Source organism: Oryzias latipes, chromosome 23 (assembly GCF_053564925.1).
Source record: "Oryzias latipes strain Hd-rR chromosome 23, Olatipes_Hd-rR_3.1".
Lineage (NCBI taxonomy): Eukaryota > Metazoa > Chordata > Actinopteri > Beloniformes > Adrianichthyidae > Oryzias > Oryzias latipes.
This window is the reverse complement of record NC_136259.1, coordinates 17,591,812-17,618,701: the sequence shown is the minus strand read 5'-3', so window position 1 is coordinate 17,618,701 and position 26,890 is coordinate 17,591,812. Positions and strand designations below refer to the sequence as shown.

The following is a 26,890-nucleotide window of genomic DNA, read 5'->3' as shown; positions in this document are numbered from 1 at the left end:
CACAACTTGCATGTTCTCAGTTCACTTTTGAAAGAATTTCAGATTTGTATTATAAAACATACACCTTTTTTTTTACATTATTGACTTTGTTCTACACGTGTTCAAGCATGTCCTCAGTTTTAACCTTTAAACCTTCCTGAATTTATTTGAAAAGAAAACACAGTTCTATGAGAACCTTCTAAAACAAATTGCATTTTGACTGTGGTGTTCAAGCATGCAGCTCGCCACAGGTCATTTTCCTGCCTGAAGTGTTGCTAACACACAAGCAAAACTTGTTTCCTTGCTTTTCTTTTCAAACCTACTCAAGTCTTCCCGGATTTTATTATTTGGAACAGTGGTTTGTCTTGAGAATGTTGTTTTCTCAGATAACCTGAACCTAAAAGGACAACTATCACCCATGACCTTAGCTGTTAAAAGAAGTCAGTACCCCCTTTTCTTGTAAGCCTTCAAACTACCCTTTGTCCGTGTGATTTTTGAAGAGAACAAAACTAGTATTATGCTCATATTTCTTGGTGTATTCTCCAGGTCCAGCTACTACAAGTGTTACACTAAAAACATACTATTGTTACCAACACCAAAATAGCATTGCAAAAGGGCTGCAATCATGTCAACTACATGCCAATAACCCCATGTAGTGTTGGTACGACTGACTATATTTATAGACCTGTGGTGGGGGTTAGGGTTAGAAAACCCACAATTTTTTATCAGAGTGGATCTTTAGGACTTTAAACTTAAGGATTTTTGTGGTTTTGTTTCCCTTTTCCTTCTAATTTTTTTATGGGAAAAGTAGGCCTGCACAATAAATCGCAAATTTATCGTTATGGCGATATCAAGCTGTGCAATACACATATCGCAAAAGACGGCGAAAATTGCGATAAATGGTTACCTTAAATGTGCTAAAACAATCCTATGGCACCTTGAAGTATTTAACGAACCAATTAAATCCATTTATGCATTTGATCAATCGGATGGACCCATTCACGTTGTTTAATTGGATGGAGCCCTTGTACCTTTTGCTTGCCTCCCATGTAGACGAAATTTTTGTAGACATAATTTAAATTATGTTGAAATTAATGAATTATGTTGTCAATTTAAAATAAACTCTTGCATTGAAATGGAAATTACGTTTTGAATTCTTTGCTATTTATTCATTTATCGCAAGTTATAGCGTCATCGCAATATGGATCACGAATATCGCAAATCGCACGTTTTCCACATATTGTGCAGCCCTAGTTTCTAGACTAAATTTCAGTTTTGACAGGAGTCATCAGTACTCACTAATATCACTATTGATTGTGAAATAGATACTTGAGGAAGAATCCCTGCTTCGTTATAGCCTTAGGTTTTTCAGGTGGGGTGGGAATGTGTGGCAATATCCTTTCAGTTGTACTCCTACTTTCCTCTGTCTCCTCCCTCCCCCTCAGGACACGCCATAGTCTAGCAGCATAATAATGGGAATAGTACAAAGAGAATTAACAAGGTTTACACAGTTTTTGTGTGAGTCTTTGTGTATAACTTCCATTTGAGTTTGGAATTTTGCCTTTTTTAAGATAGTTCTTGTTCTGTTGATGGGATTTGTAACGGGCTTTGTCTGTGCAAATGCAATGATTGACTCTTAGCCAATGCCAGACTCTCGCCAACTGCTGAAGAGAAATTTTGGCTTCCCTGGAATAAAACGTTTTTTAAAATTATGATTCATTTAGGTCTGTGAATCCATCATGTTGCACAAACTGCACTTTTACTAGGTGACACAAACGCAAGAATGCAAAAGTTTGGACTTGTTTCATAATTTGCCCCCAGTCAAATGAACAATAGGTTTATGTCAATCTGATAGAATACTTAGATCATGAAAGTAATGAAAACAAAACAAAAAAAAATATTAAATAAAAAATTTAATATTTATTGTCATAGCAATATTAGCTTATGCAATATCTGTTACAATAAATGGTTACTTTTTCTAATGGCAGGTTTTTCTCCATTTTTAGATCAATCATGATTTAAATAAAAAAAATGATCATAAATTCTTTTATATATATCCTTCATCATGAGAAAAAACAAAATGATACAAAAACATGATTTTAATTGGAGTGGGTCTTTAACAAATCAAATAAAGCCCTTTGTGCATTTGACCAATAAGATGGCGCCCTTTAATAAAACAGAAATTATGTATTAGTTGTGTTTTGTGTTGCTGCTTGTTAATGTATTGCAAGTTATATCGTCATTGCAACATTGATATCACACATTGCAGGTTTTCCTTGTATCATCTTCTTTCACTTTTGGCTTCTCCCATCAGGGGTCGCCACAGTGAAACAACCCTCCCTCGAGGACGCGTCGCATGGTTAGCTTGGCAATGTTTTACGCCGCATCCCCTTCTTGACGCAACCCTCTCAATCCAACCGTGCTTGGGACCGGCACAGCAGCAGAGAAGGGAATAGGGAGCAGCCCGGGATCGAGCCCTGGTTTCAAGGACGAAAGGCGCCGCAAACCAGCACGAGCTAAACCGGCCCCCTTTTCCTTGTATCATGCAGCCCTAAATTAAAACATAATTTTTGATAATTGTATATGAATTTGGAAATTGAGAGAAGTTTTCTATTATTTGTTAGGTTTTGATAGGTTGGATCAAGCCTGGTAACATTTTTCATCACTTAGTGGTGTCTTCCATCTAACATCATTCATTAATAAGAAGATTAACTATTCAGAATTCTATGGTCACATTCAGTCTTTTTAAGATAATGCCACAGGATCTTTAACTTTCCCCCTCTTTTATACTCTGCAGTTGCTATGACAATATTATTTGCTATCAACAGAAATAATCTTGAGTGCTTTTCTTGTCTTGGAAGAAAAAAGCTGCAACATAAACATGTGACTGTGGTTTTGTGAGCAGGACTCTCTTTCTTTGTGTTACTGATCACTAGAATCACTTCCTTGGATCGGTTGTCCTCCATTTGAGGCCATTTGAGGCTTGGGGTGGAAAGTTGTTTCTTAGTGAATTGTCTTGCTGCATAATGTTTTAGTTTTTCTCTTTTTTCAGTCTGTTTGTTTAGTGTTTAATTACAAAATCTGCACGATAACATTACATATTTGTTATCTGCTTTGTAAGTTTTAATGATTATTTTGTTTTGAACCGGACTAATAATATTGCCAAAAGAAAAATGCTGCCCAAATTTGTAAGGGACATACTTGTAGAGCAGATGTCCAAAGTCCGTCCAGTGATTCAAATCAAATTTCAAAAATTAACTAAACTTTAAAATTTAACTTTTTCTAAAATGTCAACTGGAAAAAAAATGAAAAGAAAAGTTGACAGTCATGTGCACTGCTTCCAGTAGAAAAAAAAGAAATGGCATATAATTTTTTCAGTGAAATACGAAACAACTTTGACTGCCCCAATACGCCAGAAGACTGTGGCTGTTTTCAAGGAGTTCAATATCAAGCTGGAATACCTGACGAGACATGCTAGCCATGTCAAGTTAACTGGGAATGAGCGGCGTGAAAAGTTGACATATTTGTTTTGTGTGTGAAGAAATGAAAAGTATGCCATTGCAAGTTCAAAGAATTTCAGGCCCTCAAACGTTTTCATTTGACCAAACTCGGCCCTCTGCATAACGTATGGAGCCCTGTTATAGAGCAAAGGCAAACCACCCTGTTATGTAGGGGTAAGAAACTCCCTTTTAGTTTTGCCACTGTTTGCTCACATAAGTCCTTCATCTCTGTCTGAGCCACAAACAACTGTGGAGAATGGTCAAGGACTGCATCCCTCCTCCCAGCATCCCCCCTTTTTTCATGTCTAATGGTTCTGCAATGTCATGGTTTTTATTCCAGCTGCGCTTTAACTTGTTTTTTCTAGACCCACCGGCAAATCTGAAAACCAAATTGCTATGTAGTGTATGTCTTGGCCAGTTGACGTGTGAGAAGGATTTATTTCATGTTTGTTAAAGTATGAAAATGGCTGAGATTCTCAGAGGAAACACGAAAGCAAAAGCAAATACTAGATAAATATTTGCATCTTCTTGCTTTCCAGTGTGAATGCCTTGCTTGAAAGCTTGTCTGATGTGTTTATGCCAAAGGCAAAGGGATGGACTTAAAGTGAGAAAGAAAGTGTGGATAGAGGTAAGAAGAAAGCAGAAGGTGCTTTAGAAATGTATGCAGTGTAATGCAAAATTGACTACCTCCTCCCCCTCAACCTCTGACTTTAGTCATGTTCATAAATAACTTAATTTATAATTTTTGATCATTTTTTAGTAATTAGACCGTTTATTCACAATGGAAAGTTTTTTTAATTTTTATTTATTTAAATCTGTCTTTTGAATAAACTTGGCTGTGAGCACGATTTGTAAGGTTCACATTGCTGCAAGAGTTTTGGGAACCAAAAAAAAACAAAGAACCATGGATATTGTCTAATGATCATCTTGGGGAACTTGCATGTAAAGAACAGTAGCTCTGTGTCAACATCACTTAATTTGCATGGTCTGTTAGGTCTTTAAACGGGCCTAACTCTCTAGATCCGCTTTGCTTCTGTGCAACAGCACTAGTCTTTGTTGGCAGCCAAACAAACTAGTTCCTGCCAAGTGAATGGTTCTGCATCGGTAAACAATGTGCAAGGTTGTGATTGGGGTATTATAAGAAAAAAAAATGACATGAAATGCATCAAATAATGTCACTTTTTGTTAAATTGCAGTATATAACAGAAGTCCTAATGTGACGCCTTTTCATAATGATTATTTCCTCTCAATTTTGATGAAAGAATACTTTTTAAACACCCACTCTGCTGAAAATTGTGTTTTTTAATATGTTCTTGTTGCATTTTTCCTCACATATATGAAGACATTTAAGAAAGTTGAGTTGTGAATCAGAAGCAGACAGAAAAATGCTGTTGGGGGCTTGTACATGTAGATATGGGGTAGAAGCTGCTACGGCAAGCCACAAGCTCTTCCTAGTCCGAGCTGGAATCTGGCTCAGAACTGTACAGCTGGATAGCTCCAATATTGCTTACCATTTCTGTGAGGGGCTGTAAGCTAGTGGGAGAGCATGGAAAAAGAGAGCTCTCAGCAAGTGTGAGAGAAAGGGGGGCAGGGTTCCTAGGCGCGAACAGTTCGATCCAGAAATTAGAGATGAATTTCTAATGAACTCCTGCTTTTGCAGAAACTGCATCCTAGGAAATGACAGGTTTTTTGATTTCGGCTAAAAATGTCATATTCGTAAATAAAAGACCACTGGGAACGCTTTTACAACGGATCAAAAGATGATCTGAAAGGAACTTTTAAAACCATAAGTTTAAATGTATATATATATTTTAGTGGACGGATTAACATTTGCATATTTTTCAAGGGACCACAAAAAATGACTGTGTTTTCAGTGTACTTTAAGTAAATTTTATTTTTTGATCAAACAAGCTCTCAAGTTTTTTTGTACTGATGGTATTATGCCCTCAGTTTATTTTTCCTTATTTTTAACAGAGTAAAAGTCTATCTATTAAGCATTATTTGAACTTTAGCTTGGGTTTGTTGAGCGCTAACTTTCAAATACTACACATTTGTATTAAATTTACATTTGTACACCATAGAATTCTTAAGCTGGAATGACTTCTGCAATACAACACGTCCCAGTGGTTTTTACTAAATGAAATAAATCAAAGTTATTAATCTTATTATAAGTATAGTAACTTTCTCAGCATTTTTTTTTTGCTAGCCCAAAGCCGGTTGTCAAAGTACATGCCGGTAATTATCTGCAATTACCAACAATTATTACCTATTATGGCTTCAGGCCATTATTAGCGGATCGGAGATTTTTCTCATGTCTTACTCCAAGACTGAGGAATCAAATATTGTGGATTTGTATACTCTTAACTTACACTCTTAGAAATAGTGGAAAAAGCTAAATAACACTTCATTTAATCTTTGTCAACTCAAATGATTATGAATTTCTTATTTTGGCTTTGACCTTTTAAGGAAATTACACATCCACTTTTCCATCTTCTGCTCATTCATCAGATCTGTCTAGTGATGGTTCTGCAGGACCATTTGCAAAATATGTTGAAACATTTCAGCAGCTGGAAGGCCACTTTTGACACATCCTGTCAAACTGCTCATTTTTCAGTATTTTGGGACTTTTTACAGCAGAGCAGCAAGTCTGTGCAGGTGTAGACACTCTGTCTTCACTAGTGTGTCCCACTTTTTCTATCTATCTCGCATGTCCTACAGAAAAATATATCCTGTATAGGCATGGGAATAGGGTGACAGAGTATGACACAGTTTATTTGTCTATAACAGCAGATTGCGCAAGACCACAATTTCCTTTCTAATAATGGTCAGAAGAAAGCAATGTTAGATGTAAACTATAAATGAATTGCCCGGGATTATACCATATATCAGGATGACAAAGAGCAATAACAAACATGACCTGAAAACTTTATTTTATTTTAATAATAGTGTTGATTTAGGAGACAATTGGAGTGACTGTAGTTAAATTTACTCCATAACAAAGGATAATCACAATTTGACAACAGGTTAAGCAGACAACTTTATTCCAGCTGCGCATATTAAACCAAGAGCTTAGATTTTAAGATTTGTCTTGTATAGATTATAAGGAAGAGCTGTAATCCATGAGCTTCAAGCAAACCAAATTATCCCCTGCAATGATGAGACTCACAGATGTGCATGGCGATCCAGTTTGTGTTTCTTTGCTTTGGTTGTGTGTGCATGTGTGGGTATGTTTGGTTTTTAACCCATGTGATGGAATACAACAAAAAATGACAAATCTTTGATAATCAGAAAATGGCTCTTAAGCACTACAATTTCTTTTTCTTCACTTGGCCCCGCACAGCACCCATTCACAGTCGGTTTCAAACACTTGCATATCTGAAAACCCGAAGGTTGAATAAAAGTAAACTGACTGAGGGATCAGATACGACTTAAAGCAGCAGTTTATCGTTTTATTATAATCACCACAAATCCGTCTGAATTATGGGCTTTCATGTCTAAGATGTTAATCTCGAAGGTCAATTCTGTTCCAGCTCCATTTAGCTACAGACAAGAAGACAGGATAATTAACAGCTGTGGGCTGGTTGCAAAACGACTTGGTAAAACCGCATGAAAATATGTCAAGTTTTTCATCAAATAGCTGCAAATGTAAAACTGTATTTCCCTCAGTATTCCCATAAATGGTAATTGACTAAAAAGAAAACATGTTGTGGAGAGCAGAACCACATTCGACTTTCCCCATCATCTTTTCTTTGTTCAGCCAATGTGGTCACATTTCAATTTTCATATTTAATTTGCGTCATGCAAATCTATTAATATGTGCACCATTTGGGACAGTTTTCCCAACAACAGTCCAAAGACAGGTTTCTTCATGAACAACCACCCTTTTTTTCACCCAAGTTTCAGTGCTGATATTTTTATTTGTTTCAGAAAATGAAAACTTCTGTTATCCATTTTTGAGTTTCAGATTTTACATGATTTTTTGTCACATATATGGGCAGAATGTAGTGCCATAAACTGGAGCTATAACATTAGTCATGCTGGTTTCTCCTCTTTGTTGTAAGATGTTGAAAATACAGTACTTGCTTTAATTCTCAGTTGGCACCTCAAATGTCCCATTTTGTCTGCCAGTGTGAAACATAACGGCATATAAACAAGGATATTTCCGTACCTATAACACCTGTTGGCTTGATCAAAACGCAATTTTGTTTGTCTGTTTTTTGTGTATGTTTGAAAGCTTCCACAACAATTTTAAAGACTGGAACCTCAGCAGGGACATTCAGATTTTGATAGAGTTTTTTGAACCCCTTTTTTGTATCATTGTAACCGTAAGAAAAATGTAAATGCAAAGGTAAGGCAAACAAAAATACTTTTGTCTACTTCCTTTCTCAATGTTTTGCATTGAGTCTGAAGAGTACTCTTTTTTTATCCCCCTCTCTGTGTTTAGATGGATGTACATATTTTATATTTGCCCACCATCTTCTCTGGGAACTTAAAGTCAAATGGCTTAAAGGAATCCCACTAAAAGTAGTCTAGTCAAAACACAATAAAATTTAAATGAAGCTCACTAAAAGCTCTAACAGACACGTGTGTAGAAGCCTTTTCCTTAAATATAGGTTGTGTCAGCAGAAATGTCTTGTAGTGAGACCAAACAAGAGGAACATTAAGATTATTACATGTTCTGACTTGTTGAGATTTTCCAGTAAAAGTTCAGTTTATTAGATCAATAATTTATATACCTTAAAGTGTTTCTTTTGTTTTTTTTTGTTTAATTGACAGGAGTTCTCCAAAAGTCAACTGTTTTACATTAATGGTAATTAAATTACATCTGAACAGCTTTTAAGGAAACTTCCTGACATAAAAGGGAAAAGAGGAAAGTTTTTCCAGTCGTCTTAACCAAGAAAGAACCACACGTTGTTAACAACACTGACGTCTCTTGTTTCAGTTTTTCTCACATAGCAGGATCATTCCACCTTTAAGCTAACTGACTAATATTAACTGTGTCACGAGGAAAAGCGGAGACTGGGAACTGGAGATGCAACTTAAGGGAAAGAAGGAAGGAAAGTAAAACAGCTTAAAAGAAGAGAACAATTTTATTTCCTAAAATAACAGCGCAAAAAGGAGATTATTTTATTGGGAGGGAGGAAGGGAGGGAGGGAGGGAGGGATAAAGAGAGAAAAGGAAAGAGTGCGTTGGGACTTAAAGTGGTGCCAGTCAGCAGCAGATGTAGGTGAGCTGATTCCTTCACAGAGCTCTGCATTCATGTGTTTGCACCAGTGTTAGGGTATAAGGGAGTTTGGGGTAAGAGGGGAATAAAAAAGAAATGGAAAATGAGAGAAACAGCTTTAGGCTAGAATTCTTGGCTACATTGACAGTAATCGCAGCAAAATTTCTCCCTTTGATTTTTATGTGCACTTATATAGCACAAAATGTGGATAACAAGGGGATAGATCAATGATCATTGAGGTGTTATACATATTATATTGCAAGTGTGTCTTTAGTTTATTAGAAAGTAATTCTCTTTATCTACCAAGCATTGGAATTAATTGTTTCAAGCTTTCAAACTATATTTGTCAGTTATAATATAGCTAAAAATTCAATACTTGCACAGTCATTTGGTTTAAGTCTCTAGTATATTAAATAATTGTAACTTTATATAATTCCTTTATATGTTGAACTTTAAACACCCACTCTGATCATCTTTTGTGATATTTAAAAAATTCCCAGTGGTCTTTTTATTATGATTATCCAGTTTTTAGGCAAAAATCAAGAAAACCTGTAGTTTTCTAGGACATAGTTTCTGTAGTACCCAAGGCCATTAAAAATTTGCCTTTGAGGTTTGGGTGGGCGGGACCATATGTGTGGAGTAAGCACAACCCTGCTTCCCGGCATCCATTTATTTGCTCTCCTGCTATCTGACAGCCGCACACAAATCAAACTTCATTTATAGAAGAGTTTTTCGGACAAAACTCGCTCACAGTGCTTCACATAAGACATTTTCCAAATTTAAAAATCAGCAAGCAAGAAAAAAAAGTATATAAATATATATTTATATATATATATGTGTGGGTGTATATATATATATATATATATATATATATATATATATATATATATATATATATATATATATATATATATATATATATATATATATATATATATATATATATATATATATATATATATATGAATGTAATTTTAGCTTAATTTTCTTTATATGTCCCCCATATATATATATTAACGCCACAAGAACATGTTAATTAGACCAAAGCAACAGTTTTTATTGGAGTGGATCTTTAAGACATTTTGTTTAACTATTAGCAATACTTGTTTGTGGATCTTTGAATTTAAGCACATGGAAGGTTAACATTGCCTCTCAAAGTGCCCTTCTAGAGTCATCGTTCTGTGCTAAACCAAGGAAAAAAATGCCTCTTTTAGTGATTGTAAAATATCCCACTCAAAGTGAGGCGCAGATGGCAATATTTCAAAAGTCCTAATGACTTTAGAGGCAACTGATCTGCTGATAACACTCCATCAGTCACCTGCTGCATCAGTGAAGCCACAGCCCCCAGAGCGGAGCCAAAAACGATTCGTCTTTCAGTGTTGAAAAACTTTACTACTGAAAAGAATTTCAGATAAATTAAATCATGTAAAAAAAAGAGCTATGCCAAATAGAAAGAGTAAATATCAATATTTTTCTAAATCAAGAGAAGTTCCCCAGTTGGATTTTTTTCTCCTAATGTTTACTCACTCTGGGTTTAAAAAACGTGCAGCCATCTGGCAAGAAAGATTAAGCTTTAGAGAAGAATTTGTCTGGTTCAGACTTGAACTTGATTAGTGATTTACTATACTTGATTTCATTTCACACGGCATTTTGTCAGAGTTCATATTTCTTGTTGTTATTTTGGTTTTATTTTTTTCTGGTTGGAGTGTGTGCAGACTATATAATTTTTAGCATCATGAATTCATGTTTTTATTAGTCAAATCGCATTTGTATTTGTATCTCTGTTGAAAAGGTTACTATGCTGTCTAAAAATCTTGTTATCCTAATGCATAGCTGTTATTTACTGAGGAGCTATTGTTATATATGTATATATATATATATTATATTTTTTAAGCACTGATGGCTATAAAAAATGGTCAATTTCTGCATGTTGTGTAGTCATGGTATCAGTGTTCCAGCCTGTTATTTTATAAACATTACTTGTACTCAGTTGACAGCAAAATCGGAAGACTTTCACTGTAATATCAACAGCTCTGTGGCGGATTAAACCTTCTAACCTTGATCTTGACAGGGTATCTTGTGACAGTAATCCATGCTGCTAATCCACGTCTTGATGTAAACACCAAGGACACCCCGCCTCCTATCCTCTGTGTCCTCCTTTTTTCCCTCACTATCTTCTGAGAGAAATGTTTTCCTGAAGGAAATGGTCTTGCCATCTGTTTGTGTATCAGCAGGAGTTTGCTGTCGGCATGCTCAACTTGCTCACTTTTTAATCATAAAAAATGGTGGTTACTAAAGGATATTAGTCTTTTACATCTGTAACTGTTCATGATAGTGCTGCCATTTTTTACTGATGAAAGCAACTGCTAGCTGTCATTTTTTTAAAAACTAAAGAGAAAATTCAAAGCTTTTTCCTTAAGAACCAAGTAAGCTGATCACAGGATGACTATTCCCGCTTATTTATAAATCTGAATAATCTTGTCAACCATTTAAATCTGTAGTATATGAGAAATGATAGGGCACTGCTATCTATTGTTATTAGCTGGGATGTTTATGTCAGTGCGATAAAAGCTAATGTATGCATTTCCCTTTTAATTTTCTGTAGGTTATGTGTTTGTGCATGCATACATTTGTGATGATGCTTGATGTTGGCAGGGACAGTTTTTCTGCAGTTCAGTGTGACTGTCATGCACAGTGCGTCCTGTGATCAGTGGTAAAGCTCAGCATGGAGCTGTACATCCAGGGAGGGTGGACTTGTGGAAAGGGGGGGGCACTTCAATAGGTGCATCCACAGATCTGGGACATGCATCTGTCGTTCACTTTTCATTTTCCTTTGCCTTGTGTGTTGGTTATAACTTTTCCCTTAATCTTAACCCATTAATGACTTTTAAATGATACTGCAACTTAATTTTTACCACTGTTGTTATATTAGTTCATGTTATTATGAGGTATAGAAAAATTACCCATAGGATATCTGTCTTAAGTGATCACTTGAATTAAAATAGTGTTTTTATTATGTTCTTTTGTTTTTTTCTCATGATGGAGAACATGTATAAAGAAAATGAGGCTTAGAATTGCATTTCTAGGTATTTCTTTGTTCAAATCCTTGTGAATCAGGAGCAGACGAAAAAATGCATCTGGCTCAAAACTGTATGACTGGATAGCTCCAACACTGATCGCCATTTTTGTTGGACCGCTAATGTTAGGTTGGGGTTGTGAGGGGCTGTAAGCTAGCAGGAGAGTACATAAACAGATGGGTGATGGGAAGTGTTGACAGGCTTATTAATGTCACGCCTATAACTAAAAGGCGAATTTCTAATGAACTCCTGTTGCTCAGCATAAACATAGAGAAGAATTTTTCTATGTGGAAATACTGTAAATGCCACTGGGAGTCTTTTTTTTAGGTTAACATGTATTTAAAAAAAAAAAAAAAATCAAGTATTTTGGTTAACTTGTTTTAACATTTCAATTTAGCGGCTCTTTGAAGCAGAGAATTTGAAATGTTTTTATCTTTTTTAACCAATAATGAGCTCTCTTGTGGAATATGCCAAGCCTCCATTCATTTATACTTTCAGAAGTCCTTGGTATTAGCAACCAGTTTCAAATAAATTGACAGAAGAGCTATTAACCTTATGGTAGCCCTTCTCATCTCTCTTTCTGTACTGAAACTTCACTGACCTATTGACCTTCTATCCTACTTTACTATAATTTTAAAAGACGTAGTTCACTTCATTGTCATTCATTATTATTCATCCATTTCTGTGCCTGAATTATTTAATCATTTTTTTCTTTCTATAAGAATACATGGTTTACTCACCTCTCCTAACCTCTGACAGAAAAATGTATTTCATATCTGCTCTCAATCTTTTGACTCTTAGGGCTTGTCAGTTTTTTTCAAACTGAAAAGTTTTTAACAGCTGATTTATGTCTTAGTTTATTGCATTACCTAATATTTTCTTAAGTTTAGAAAATACAGAAGATTCTCCATTCTCCATCAAAACCAAGGACGCCAACAGACTGAATAAACTCATTAGAAAAGCAGGGTCTGTTATTGGCTCCAAGCTTGTCAATCTGGAGGAGGTAGTGGGGGACAGACTACTGGCTAAACTGGGGACCATCATGGACAATCCCTCCCACCCCCTCTTTGGGGATGTGGACAATCTGAGAAGCAGTTTCAGCGGCAGACTTATACACCCCCGCTGTGCCAGAGAACGATACAGGAAGTCATTCCTGCCATCAGCCATTAGACTTTACAATTCATCTGGCAGACTTGAATGTACGTAAGATTTTTTTGAGAGTTCTAGAGTTTTTTCTACTGTATAGTTATTTTATTATTATTTTATTCAATCTCTTCCTCTTTTCTTCCCTGTATATTTTGTGTCTGCTGCTACTACAACGAAATTTCCCTTCGGGGATTAAAAAAGTTGATCTTGAATCTTGAATTAAAGCGTGTATTTTAATGTCATGAATAAATTTGTATTTCCAATTTTATGAAAAACATTTCAGTTTGTCTAAAATTCTTGTCTTCAAATTTAGATTTGCAACATAATAATGCTCATTACTAAACCAGTCTTTTAAATATTGTTTCTATTTGGCCTAGTGTTTGAGAACTTAGCTACCTTGTTCTTGTTTTTTTTCTACTAATCTGTAAGTTTTAGTTATCTCTTCTTTTCTGCTTTAAGGTTTATTTTTATGAAAAAAAACATAGTTCTTTTTAAACTTGGAGATGAACTTCAGTGGTAATTATTTTTTTGATAAAAAGTCTTTGAATATTGTTTTGTTTTTTGGCTACTTAATGCATTTCAGGCACAAAAAGCAAACTTGAAAGAATCAACAATTACGTTTTCATTGTTTGTATTAACAATGGTGCAGACTTCAATTAACAGTTAAGAAGGCAGTATGCAGGATAAATAGTACATATCCGCTAGAATAAATTGGGGGTTTAGCATTTGCTTTTTGTGATTTTGTGTGTAAATCTTGTTCATATTGCTGCACGAGTCACGCAAACAGTGCCATTTGTGCAGGCTTTTAAAGGCTCCAGGTTGAAAAATTGAAAGAGTTGAAGGGAAGGCCCTTTCTAAAATTGTTACTCTTGCAAAATTCCAACTTATTCTTAGTGGGGAATCCGATGGGAGCTTTTCTCTTCCATTTTCTCCCAGGGAAATACAGTGTGTCTAAATTTGGATTTGTTCATCCTCATGAGAATAGGTGGATGTGCAGGTGAAATAACAGCTTCTCCCTCTGTTTGTCACCATTTCTCACACTTTATTCCCTCTTTAGTCTTCTTTTGTTTTCTCTCTTTCCTCTGTGTCTTTCTCACATATTTATATCTGATGAATTAGGCTACCCGGGAGCTCCAGAGGCACACTTTGTTATGGCTGTCCTTGCAGCTAAGTAAATGAAAGGTGGGAGCTGTATTCCAAAAGTGATCCAAACATGTGGCTCTATTTTTAATTCTAGAGTAGAAAAATTGGTTACCTGCACCGTCATCCCTACAGTAGTAGTACCAGGGGCCCCCACTTGGTCTCCTGTTTAAACTTAATTTTTGTATTGTTTATTTGTTGGGTTTAGTTGAATGCACAATTATGACTTCCCATAGCCCCAATGCTATTTTTAGGGCTCTTACAGATGTTTTTGTTTTTTAAAATATTTAAAACAAATTATTAGGTTTTACATAAATCCTTTATGTTGTTAAATTCCCACTCCAATCATCTATTGATGTATTGTAAAAGCGATCACAGTGGTCTTTTATTTTTGATTATGCCGTTTTTAGACAAAAAAAATATTGTAGTTTCAAAACATTCATTAGAAATTCACCTGTGAGTTGTGGGCGGGACCGTTGGCGTGAAGTAAACCCGACCCTGCTTCCCGACATCTATCTGTTACATCCTCTTCCACTGGCTTACAGCCCTGACCTAACATTAGCGGTGTAACAGAAATGGCGAGCAATATTGGAACTATCCAGCCATACAGTTTCGAGCCGGATGCCAGCTCAGACGAGGAAAACAAAGATAGATTTATTTGTATGCAAGTGGATGCATCAGAATGGAGTGGAGTAGGGAGATTGTGGCCCATTGAATGTAGCACCTACGTCACTGCTACAAGCTTTTTCCAACAGCATTTTATTTGTCTGCTCCTGATTCACATTTTTCATGGGAAAAATGCCGCAAGAACATATTAAAACACAATATTCATTGCTGTGGGTCTCTAAAGCAATTCAATTATTAGTTTTTTTCTGTGCTGCACATGTCATTGCCTAAGTGGATGTTTCTTGTAGGGTTTATTTCATATTTCTCTCAGTCTTGATCTTCTTTTTCACACCCTGTCATCTTGTACCCATGTCAAAGCTGTGATAATTAATGCTCTTTGCACACAAACCCATATTCATGCCCCCTAAATCAGCTTCAGTTTCTCTCCCTGTCATCATCTGCTGTTTATCATGTTTTGAGAGACTGCACTTCCTCTGTGTCTGCAGAAGATTTAAGAGAGATGGGACAGATTGCTGTGAGGTTGCATTGCACACTTCAACACCTTGTAAATCTTTAAACGAGAGTCTCAGATTTGATGTGTGGTTTCAAGATATCACGTGTTCTAGTGCCCACAGTAAATATATTTTTTTCTTTATTTTGTAAGCCAAATAATTTATGCAAAATGTTATAAATCAACTGAGACTTTGTTTTTTCAATCTTGGGAAAACTTGTGCTTTTTTATCGAATAGCACACTACAAAATTAAAAAAATTACATTTCAGTCAGACAACTCATACAGTAGAAAATCTGTATTTTCCATATTTTTTTAGTTTGGCATAATTTTATAGTTTGGCATACAGCTCCATTCAGAAACAATAAAACAAGGTCTTCATTGAAAACTTCGGGTATAAAAACTAACCCCAGCTGAGATCACAGGTGGAAGCCGGGGAGGAGGGTGGGGCAGTAAACGCAGCGCTCGTGCAAATGAATTACCAAAGGCGTAGAGCACACACCTGGTTCTTTAAGTTGGTCACGGAACAGGTGAGTTAATTGGCTGAACCGTCCACTGGGAGGTGTAAACAACGCACTGCTGAGCTGCATGCCTGAAATTCTCCCAAGGTCGTTCCTTTTTTAGTTACATGCATTTTGGTCCAACATTGTTGTCTTTTTGATCCTCTGAATGCTTTGAATATATAGATTTACACAAGCAGATTTTTATTAATAGCCCTATTTCTTGTTGCATTGGCCAAGAATGCATGAAATATTGAGTCTGAGCAAATGACCCAAGGACAGCAGGAAAGCTTATTTCTGCAAACACAAGCATTTCTTCCCTAATTGTTCCTCTTTGGCTCATGAACCTCCTACCTTTTTGTGTATGGATGTGTGTGTGTCGGTATGTTTAAAAGAGAAATCCAGTTCTTTTCTATGTACTAGCAGTGTCAGCAGGTAAGCTGCCCTATTGGGAGACGAGGGAAAAATCACCAAAGCATGCAAATTGCTACTCCAAGGGGAGAATCAATTAAGTGGATATAGGCTGAAGCAGAAAGGCAAAGAGAGATGGAGAGAAGCAGAGGGCCATGCAGGATGATGCTGCAGTGCCATGCTGATCAACTCCTCTGAGACATTACTCCTCCTCTTCTGTCCTGCCTTTCAATAAATGATCTTACTGATTTGTGATACTTTACCACAGCCTAATTTCTTTTTCTCCATTTATTTTGTCCTCATGCAGCCTATTTTTCCCCCCTAAAATTAGATAGCTCTGGAGTCTCAGACGTGTGGCCTTCTCACCTGTGTATCTCATTAAGTTGTTCCTTCTCATTTGTGCTAGATAAAATTAGAACAGGGTTAACTTAATTTTTCTTTTTTTTCATCTTGATGTACAACTGTCAGTACCTGTGAGAGTTAGGCTGAACACAGTAATTTTCTTGTGATATTTAAATAAATGAATTCTCTCTTTCTTTCAGGTACATGATGCTCTTCATTGCAAGAGAAGCTTGATCCTGACTGTCACCGGTACTGGACTGTGCCTCTGCCCTTCTTCTCACTAATCCAACCATCAGCACAGTCATGTCATCCCTCACAAGGATAAGGACCTCTTTTTCTGTATGCTGCTTCCTGTTTAGTTTGGTGCTTCCTGTGACATCACAAACAGTAGTGCAGGCTCCGCAGGCACAGAGTGCCAGCTCACAAGTGATCACTGCAGTCCTCCAGGAGGAGGAGGAGGAGTATGCATCATTTCATGCTGAGAACCCCGAGTGGACATTTAACCATCTTGCTGTGGACTATCGCAATGGCAATGTTTATTTAGGGGCTGTCAACCGCATCTACAAACTGTCTCCTGGCTTGGATGTCCAGGTGTTCCATGTGACTGGTCCCGAGGAAGACAACCGCAAGTGCTATCCACCACGCATTGTCCAGCCCTGCAATGAGCCGCTTACACTCACAAACAATGTAAACAAGATGCTTTTGATGGACTATAAAGAAAACAGGTTACTGGCCTGTGGCAGCCTCTATCAGGGTATCTGCAAACTGCTTCGCTTAGATGACCTCTTCAAACTAGGAGAGCCCTTCCACAAGAAAGAGCACTACCTCTCTGGTGTAAATGAGAGCGGCTCTGTGTTTGGAGTCATTGTTTCTTATGGTAATGCATCTCCAGACATGCTGTTTGTAGCCACAGCAGTTGATGGGAAACCAGAGTATTTCCCCACAATTTCAAGTCGAAAGTTAGCCAGAAACTCAGAGGAGGATGGCATGTTTGCGTACGTCTTCCACGATGAGTTTGTGGCCTCTATGATTAAGATCCCCTCGGACACTTTCACCGTCATCCCAGATTTTGACATATACTACATTTATGGCTTTGCAAGTGGCAACTTTGTATACTTTCTAACTCTGCAGCCTGAAATGGGAGGTGGGCCTACCACTGGGTCCTCCTCTGCTGGTAGGGAACAGGTTTACACATCAAAAATAGTCCGTCTCTGCAAGGCAGACACTGCATTCAACTCATATGTTGAGGTGCCTATCGGATGCATCAGTGGCAATGTGGAGTACCGCTTACTGGAGGCAGCCTATCTATCAAAGGCTGGTGCTATCCTGGCACGGTCATTAGATGTGACGCCGGATGATGATGTGCTGTTCGCCGTTTTCTCAAAAGGCCAGAAGAGGCGTCCAAGGCAGGCCTCCCAGGACTCTGCGCTTTGTGTTTTCTCTCTCCGAAAGATCAATGAGAAAATCAAGGAAAGGCTTCAGTCTTGCTATAAGGGTGAGGGCACACTGGACTTGGCCTGGCTGAAAGTCAAAGACATTCCCTGCAGCAGTGCGGTGAGTACCACCACAGCGAGAGTGACTTTGTAAGTTTTGCCAGTTCATGGACAGGAGAAGGGCAGTTCAAAGCAAGCGTTATAGAAATGTCTTAACAATCCACATGAAGATAATATATACTTGAAAGACACTCCAGGTGACACACATTCTATTATATAACTGCTCTCTGCAAAAATAAAAAATAAATCAATCATATTGAGCTTAGACAATTTTATACAGACATTTGTTGAAATTTTAATAAAAAGAAAAACAAATCACTGCTTTTTTCTCTCTCCATTTTGTATAGTTTTAAAATTGGCTATTATCACAGGTGATGACCTGTTTTGACCCACCCCTGTAATGAACTTGGCTGTAATGAACTCGAGTGGATGAAGGGGGGACTCACCCCCACTGTGTGCTGCGATGGGTTCATGCTCCATCCCATTATGTTGAGATGTTAACACCATCCATTGCCTCTTTTAATCTCCTCAGCCTTTAAACAATGCAGCAAAATGCTTAACTAAAATTACCATAATTCCATTTTCTATAACAACATTACAAATTCACTGATTCATTTTATTAGATTTTTCACTTTACGCATATAAAAATAAGGCTAAATTAGATACATGTTAATACCACACCCGCGCAAACAAAGTGATTTCAGGAATTATTTCTCATCTTGTACTACATTATTAATAAAATGTGTGAAGCTCAGGAATAAGCAAATTACCTTGATCATGAAGTGTCACTGTCTTTCCCTACATTGTCTGCTTATCTTTAAAAAATGCTATCTGGCCAAATTTGCATTTAGAGAGGTTAGATAATGGGTTAGACAAAGCTACGCTGTCTCATTTTCAATGTATAGATTTGTCAAAAGTGTTACTGCAGCTCAAAGGCGGAGATTTTCTTTATTCTTTTGCTTTGATGGGATGTTTCTTACATACATGTACCCCAGAACATTTAAATGCTAAACTTATCACTACCTCTGGGATTTGACCATCTTTAAACATCATGTCCATACTCCTTTAATAACAGCAGGTTACGAGTTAAGTCTAGTGTCAAAATTAGGCATTTATGTGCAGCGACTGATGACAAATTTACATTTAAGGCTTTGGCAAATGATTTAATACAAAGTGGCTTACAAATGAGCTTGATAACAAGCAGAAAACTGAGCCAGTCCACAGATTTTAAACTAAGGGCTCCAAGAAAATTAGAAAGAAATCTCCATAAATTGAGTTTGTAGATTTTAATGGAGTGGTAAAGACAATGCAATTTAAATAGATGTACATTTTTAAAAAGCCATGCACTTTTACTAGACTTGAATGTTTTTTTTTTTAATTATATATCAGAGTTTCTCAGTTAAATGTGCAATTCTGGCTTGCCTAATTTTGAATGGAATCAGTGCATTTTGTTGGTAATTCACATCTTCTTTAAATAGCAATCATTTTTCTACCATTCCAGCAAGCTTCAGCAGATCTTATGTTAAATAGAGCTTCCAAAAAGCTTGCTCCACTTTTATTACTTTTTGTTTCAAAAAAAAAAAAAAGATTTGCTTCAAATTCCAAAGAACTTGTAAAGTTATGCTTCATTTTTGTGATACTCTTTTTTTAAATTTCAGCACAGCACTATTTAAACTGCACTTGTATAGTGTCCTCCACTTTTCCCAGCAGCATGTAGATAGGCAGCAGTGGTGGTGTGAGGTTAAAATGCTTTTGACCCGCATGTGTGCAGGTTGACGGACATTAAACACAGTTCCTGTGGTGAACGCCTTCTCAGCTCTATTCCCAGGCGTTGGACAGGAGCCAAAAGCAACTTCTTTATAGAAGCATTTACATCAAAAAAAATGGAGACAATTAAGATTGAAATGGATGTCTCAATTTGTGTGACAATGGACAAGGGATAGTGTGCAGTCTCCCACAAAGAGGGACACCTGGTCTCCCTATGTGAGACATAATGAAATTGACCTCAGTTGTGTTTGGATCTGGAATCACAGCATTTATCTATGAATCCCTCTTTGGCACAGCACCCGTGCCAGGACTCCATTGTTTGCCACTTGAGGGCCTTGATAAATCACGCCTTGGGTGTAGCTGTCAGCAGGGAGAGGAAGTGTGAGGGAGCATGCTGAGGTTAGTGCTGAGGAATGATGCCATTTCAGCATGTGCCACCGCCAGTGCATAAATTAGACCCTGCTGAAGAGGTGACGCTGAACTCTGCAGGAGATAAATGACTTCTCATATACATTCAAGTAGGTTCGATAATACTTGTAACTATAGTTACTGCAGATGAATCATTTGACAAGGTTTTACTTTTTTTATTTATGTTTTTTATATAACTTCAACGCAAAAATATTTGTGTATTAATAAGTCAAGTATTCAGTTTTAATTATTTTATAAAAAACTGCACATTTAGGCCACGTTCACACTGCAGGCTGAAACGACCCAATTCCGATTTTTTTGTCCCTATGCGACCTGTATCAGATCTTTTCATGACAGTCTGAACCACACAGATCCGATCTTTTCAAATACGACCCAGGCCACTTGGGTATGTGGTCCTGTATCTGATACGTATCCGATCTTTTGAAATGCGACCACCGTCTGAACGGCCAGGCCACATTTATCCGACCCGTACGTCATCGATGCGCTACAAACGTCATAATTCTGCGTTGCAGTAGGCGAGAACGAGAACATAAACATTAACCATGGCGGACGATGCTGCTGAGACCAGTCAGTGGAAGGGAAGCAATGTCTCCGATTGGATTAATATGTGGGGTGACAGCTCTATTCAGGCCAAACTCAAGGGCTCTTATTGCAACTGGGCAGTTTTTGAAAGGATTTCCAGCTAAGTGGTGTTGAACATTTCCCGCGATGACTTTTTTCCTCCCTTTCCAACCGTGGTCAAAAGCGCGGGTGACAGTAGGCGTCTCCTCCTTCGGGGTTCACTTCCCCATTAGGACCCTCAGATTCTCCAGAGCGGGTTAATAAAGAGTCAATTGCAGTTCTTCTGGGGGGAACTTTCTTTTATTATCGTTCTCCTTCCTCCATAACACACAACATGAATGCGCGCCTCTCACTGCCCCTCAAAGAGGAGAGAGCGCAGTTTTCCCTACTGCGCTGCACACACTCTCTACTCTCTCTTACACACACGTGCGGCTCCAGCACATTCACATAACCATTCCACAACAGTGGGTACAGACGATCCCGGCTCCAAATCCTTCTTAAAATGAGAAGATTGTAATTGTGCTGGCTCCTTTGTGAAAATAAATGTAATAATGCAAAAAGAGCTCCGCTGTTGACAACACTGTTGTTGACATCCATTGTCAACGTTAGCTACTTCCGCAAACAACGAGTGACGTCGTTGTTCACCGTTGAGTCGTCTTCTGCATATGCGGGTCACTTCTGGGTTATTTCACGTTCACACAGGAGATCACAAGAGTTCTCATTTAATTAGAAATGTGAACGGCCTTGCCAAAAAATTTGATTTTTTTCAAAAATCGGGATTGAGCAACCCTGCAGTGTGAAGGCAGCCTTTGTTAATATGTTTTATAATCAATTATGTTCCTAAAAGCTAGAATGTGGACTGTCTTAAAACTAGGCTAAAATGGTTAAACAACAAAAAACAAAACAAAAAAAACAGTCCTTCTATTTCTGAATGGCACACTTCATGTTATAGGTTTGTTACTGCCTGAAGAAGCCAAGATGAGAAGCCGCCTTATACGAACATGTGCCTTTTTTTTCTGTTATTGCTCCGTGTCTTTGTATCTGTTCCACCACACTCTACTTTTCTAGGTTTGTCCTTTTCCCCTCCCTTGAGTCTTTTTATTGGTTTCATATTTTCCTCTTTACCCCAGTTGCACAAAAATGAACAATCTTCCAGCTCATTAGCACACTTTGGCTTGTCAAAGATGAGCACACACAGTGGTGGACAGTTTTACAGTGGCCCTGAAGTGCAAATCACAACAACAAATCACTCGATGTGAAAACATATTAAAAATGCCAATGACAATTAAAAAAGCAAAAAATATATATATATATGTATATATATTTTAGAAATCAAAACAAAATTCATGAAACCAAAACACAATTCCAAATAACAGAAACAAAATTAAAAAGAAACTTTGAAAAAGATGAAACGCGATAAGAAGCAGAAAAAGGCAAGTCTTATGGGACAACGCTGATTGGATGAGGATGTTTGACTTTTGACATTTTAGTTTTTTTCCCAAATGTGTCTTTAAAGTCCACATTCATACCTTTTTAGGTTTCCATAAAACAAGAAACAAAAATTAGGATGACTAAAGTAATTCCTAAAATTGCAATGTTAAAAAACAAAGCAAAAGAAGAAACCAGAAAAGGTAGGTATAATGGGACATCACTGATTGGATGATGATTGTTTGTCCAACAAGTCAACAGAAAGTTATTTGGGATGAAGTTTTGATTCATGATTGTTATACAAGACATTTATAACCACTGACTGAAATAACATTTACTCTCCAAACGTACAAATGTTGGTTTCATCTATTCTCATAGCGAATTTGTAGAGTTGGGGAAAATGTTTGGAAGCCTTTTTGAACTTTTCTGTGTTTGCAGAAGGGTGTTCTGTTTATAAGGGAGTGGAGCATTGGTGTAGAGAGAGGACTTTGTTCTATATTATAATTTAATGTTTCTTTTGAAATCGAATAAGCATAAAGGGTTGAACTAATCGAAAACATTTATTTTCTATTTTGACACAGCAGGCGAATTACGTCGCAGAAGAGCGTGCCTGATTTAACCAATTCTTTTCCTGATCGGTTTGGTTGAAATAAATGTATAAACAGGTCAGACAACATATACTATAAGGCATATAGTGTTTGCATATCTTTATGCAACCCATCCATTATAATTTAACCAATGCTCTTTTGAAGTGCTGCACATGAGAAAACAACAGAAACCGGGCCGTATGATACACCAGTTTGACAAAAAAACTCCTTAAAACAGGTTGATTTTTAAGTTAATGATGAAACAATTTTAAATTATGTACCTTTACAAAAGAGGTACAACTCAAATCTTTAATTTTTAATTCTAAACATGTCCATGATTATATGGCATCATCATAGAAGTATGTTCAAGGACGCCAGCTTTGTTAGAACAGTATAAAAACACTTGATCCCCGCAGACCTTTCATGCTTTACACAAATCTTTAAGAGGCTTTCAGTCATAGCAGAAAAGATTCAAACAGGATGAAGCAGAAGAGAAAAAAGGGAATATACTGCAGAGTGGGTGAGAGGATGGATAGAAATAAAAGAGCGTTAAGGGGGAGTGCTTCCTCTATCCCCCCCAAATGGCCATGCTTGGCTGAGCCACATAATGCGTACTCAACAGTATAAGTCAGAAAAGGCCTTGCGTCCATAGATCATTGAGAAGTGGCATGTGACCTATAAAAAAAGCTGCCTGTTCCCTCTGTTCACTGTGTCAGCAGAAAAAACAGAACAACAGGATTGCAGTAAATTTCATTGCTGCACTCTTTTCTGTCTCATCCTTGATTCATTGGCTGTATCCTCTTTTCTTTAGCTGCTTTTGCTTCTTTTTTCACAATGTTAGAAAGATGGCTTCTGCCATAATCTCCATCGAGTCTGTGTACCCGTCTCCCTTATTTATAAAGTTGAACTTTTTGTTGGAAGACTCGCCTTCCTCCTTCCCAAAAGAAAACGTCCACACATCCCCCGTTCCTCTTGGCCATCAACTCATCTTTTTTGTTAATGATCATCAGTTGTGTGTCATTGACTAACATGCTGCGCTCTATTCTTTCACATCTGTTTTGTACCACCCTCTTCACATACTCAAATCTATTTGGCCACTGCTGTTTCTTTGTCTTTTTCTTGATCTTCCTCTCAATCCTCTAACACATGCACCCTCTTTCATCCTTCACTTGAAAAGAAGTGTTACATTTACATTCTATTATACCACATGCTCACTTTTTATGTTATTGATGTTGCTTCTTTTTTCTTTTGTGCCTTGTGGGTTTTTTTTTCTGTCTGGCCTTTAAATAATGCTGTTTGCTCTGCTGGTCATTTTGATCCCTCCTCTTCCTGATAGGGGTTCTTCATCAGTGACTGACTGTGACTGTTGCTGATGAGTCAGTCTAGGCCACATCCTCAGGAAGGGAAAGGCTAGCAGATTCATTAAGAATGTTCAGTCTTCTCTCTCACCCCTCCCTCCTCACATCACTCCTCTCCATCTATATATCCGCTACCCTGCTTGCTGGCTGGCTCGCTAATTAAATCTCCATATATGATACCACTTGCTAAAGGTCAAAATCCATCACAATATCATTATTCTGTGATTAAACAAGTGTCTCCAGCTTTCTTGACATGCACAGCTTGGGTTGACCTGTGCTTTTCAAGACAGACTGAAGGTAGTAACTTTAATTGTTTGTTATTTTCTTGTACTCTATATAGTTCAGCATAAACTTGAGATTGGGATCATGGCAGTGTAATGTTTTCTTCCATAGAGCAGAAAAAGGCAAACATTTCTATACCCATATTTTCTGGAGTATAAGTTGCAGGAGCCAATGAAATGCATAAGAAAGTAGAAAATACCATAAATAAAGCGCTTCAGAGTACAAGTCCCACTTTTGAGAGAAAAATGCATGGTTCTGAACAAATCTGCCCAGCCCGGCGTAATGCTGTGTCCATTGTCTACGTCTGCTTTGTCTTGTTGAGACTAATTGGAAATCTGAACCTTTCTTTATATCATTTGATAGGTGAAGAGCCTTCAATCCATCAAAATGCACACCAAAAAAAAAAAAAAAAAAAGTGAACCATGTAAATTGTAGAAAAGCTATCACTGGTCAATTAAAAAAATAACATGGGGATAAGTTAGAAAACCTCAAATCAACATCCAAAAGCAGAACCCGTGTTGCTTTAATAGGAATCGATCACATTATTGAAGAAGTTTGTATTCTTAAATTTTAAATTGTTCTAAATCTGCCATTAAGAACGCTTTGACTTGTTCACTCACAAAAAAGTAATAATAATATAGTGAAACATTTATGTAAATGAAATATTCATTTTACTGACTGGAACAATTTGAGCTTTAAAAATTGTGCAAAAAAAAAACACCCCAGCAGTTTGAAATCAAGACCTCAGTGGGGAACTGGCATGCTGGCCATTTAGTAATTCTTCACATAGTAAGTCTCACAGTCTGTAATTGTAATATTAGCATAAAACTGTGCTAAAAGACTTAATATTTTGGGCCAAATAATTGGTATTTACAGGTAAAAGAAAAAGCTAAGCTAGAGAAGCTGCATCAAGTCTGCTTTCTTTGTGTTGAAGGACCTTTATTTGTATAAAGCTGAACAAAATATTTAGAATTGTAAAAACATTACTGTCACCATGTAGAAAAAAAATTAAGATTCAGGGATTTCTTGCGAAAATGTTCTCTTTAACCTCTTTAAGACCTGAGTTAATATTTGAGCTAACCCTCTACACCAGGGGTCGGGAACCTTTTTGGCCGAGAGAGCCATAAACGCCACATATTTTTAAATCTAATTTCAAAAGAGCCATACAATAATGTTGTGTCCCTTTCCCAACTGAGGCACGGAGACTTAACCTCTTTTAAAGTTCTTTATTCTGGTTACTATAGACCGCAACAAACGCCGTACAATTAATTCAGCAACTCCTGAATCTCTCCCGCCGAGACGAGAGCGCTTCTCCCAACTTTATATTCCCCTGCTCCCGCTCCAGCCCCTCCCATTTCCCTTATTTGGCCCATAGCTGAACCCCATTGGTCCAAACTACCTAACAACAGGCTGAGTGACAGAACTGAGAGCCAATCAGATCTCTGCATGATGCGTTTAGTGAACTCCAGAACTTTTAACGCGGCCCAACAGCCACCCAATTAAACTCTGTCCGCGACAATATGTTTAAAACTAAATATACAAATAAATGTGTGCATTTGATGTAATTTCAATATTTTTAAAGTACAATAAGTCTGTGGATTATTTTGAATAACATTGTTATCCTGTTGCTAATAAATGATGAGTATTTCTCATAGTAGTTTTGCTGATGGTCTAGTCTGGTTATGTGGTGAGTTTCTGCTTCATGCAGGCGTTGAGACTTTAAACGTGATCGTTGGTCTGAATGTTCTGTAGATGTGACAAAGACTGCTCACATGCAGACATGGAGCCAAACACACTCACACACACTGCAGTGAGTGACGGGCAGCGGATTTTACGTTTTTACAATCCCTGCGCGATTCACCTGCTGGCCGTGCCCCCCCCCCCCCCCCCCCCCCCCTCTCTGCTTTCTTCCTCACACATCCCGTCCCCGCTAATGCGCGCTCATTCTCAGAGACGGGAACGCGCAGTTTTAGGCACGGCAATTCACAGGTTTCCGGCTGGTTCAAACTCTGTGAAATAATAGATAATAGTAAACTGATAGTTTTCTCTCCAAGCACCGCTACTACAGCGCGCCTCTGGCATCGCATCGCGCCCGAGAAGGACTGGACTAATGAAAAAAAAGTATAATTAAAGATTTCTCTGCGAGCCACATGTGACCATCAAAAGAGCCATATATGGCTCGCGAGCCATAGGTTCCCGACCCCTGCTCTACACGCATAGTCACAGGGACCCAGTAAAGCAGAATTAACTACTGAGGAAATATAACCCAAACTGGGATGTCCACGCATGTGGACGCCACATCCTAAAAGGTAAAAGCTGCAATTTAACTTTAGGTTACAAATGTTTTAATCTTCTCAATCTAAACTAGCTGCCACCATGTTAAAACATAGACATTTTTCATTAAAACCTTCAAAAAACACACATGCTTGTACTCTAAGAAGCAGCTTTTTGTAGTTTAGACTTATCATTATTCAAGCTGATATGTTCAACTTGTATGCTTTTCCTGTTTAAAAAAAGAAAAATATATTGTTGTCCTTTTTTTAACAAAAA

The 26,890-nt window shown here is 37.5% G+C and overlaps 1 protein-coding gene across 3 annotated transcripts in view; it reads left to right on the top strand.

Annotated features, from left to right (window-relative positions):
• The window catches only part of plxna4 (plexin A4), a 259,710-nt gene that overhangs the window by 37,652 nt on the left and 195,168 nt on the right, over positions 1-26,890 (top strand). For all 3 annotated transcript variants that reach the window (XM_078942272.1, XM_023952327.2, XM_023952326.2), the window contains one exon: positions 16,636-17,989. In XM_078942272.1, the coding sequence (XP_078798398.1) occupies positions 16,739-17,989 (1,251 nt within the window). In that variant the 5' untranslated portion in view covers positions 16,636-16,738. The remainder of the gene's footprint in view (positions 1-16,635; positions 17,990-26,890) is intronic.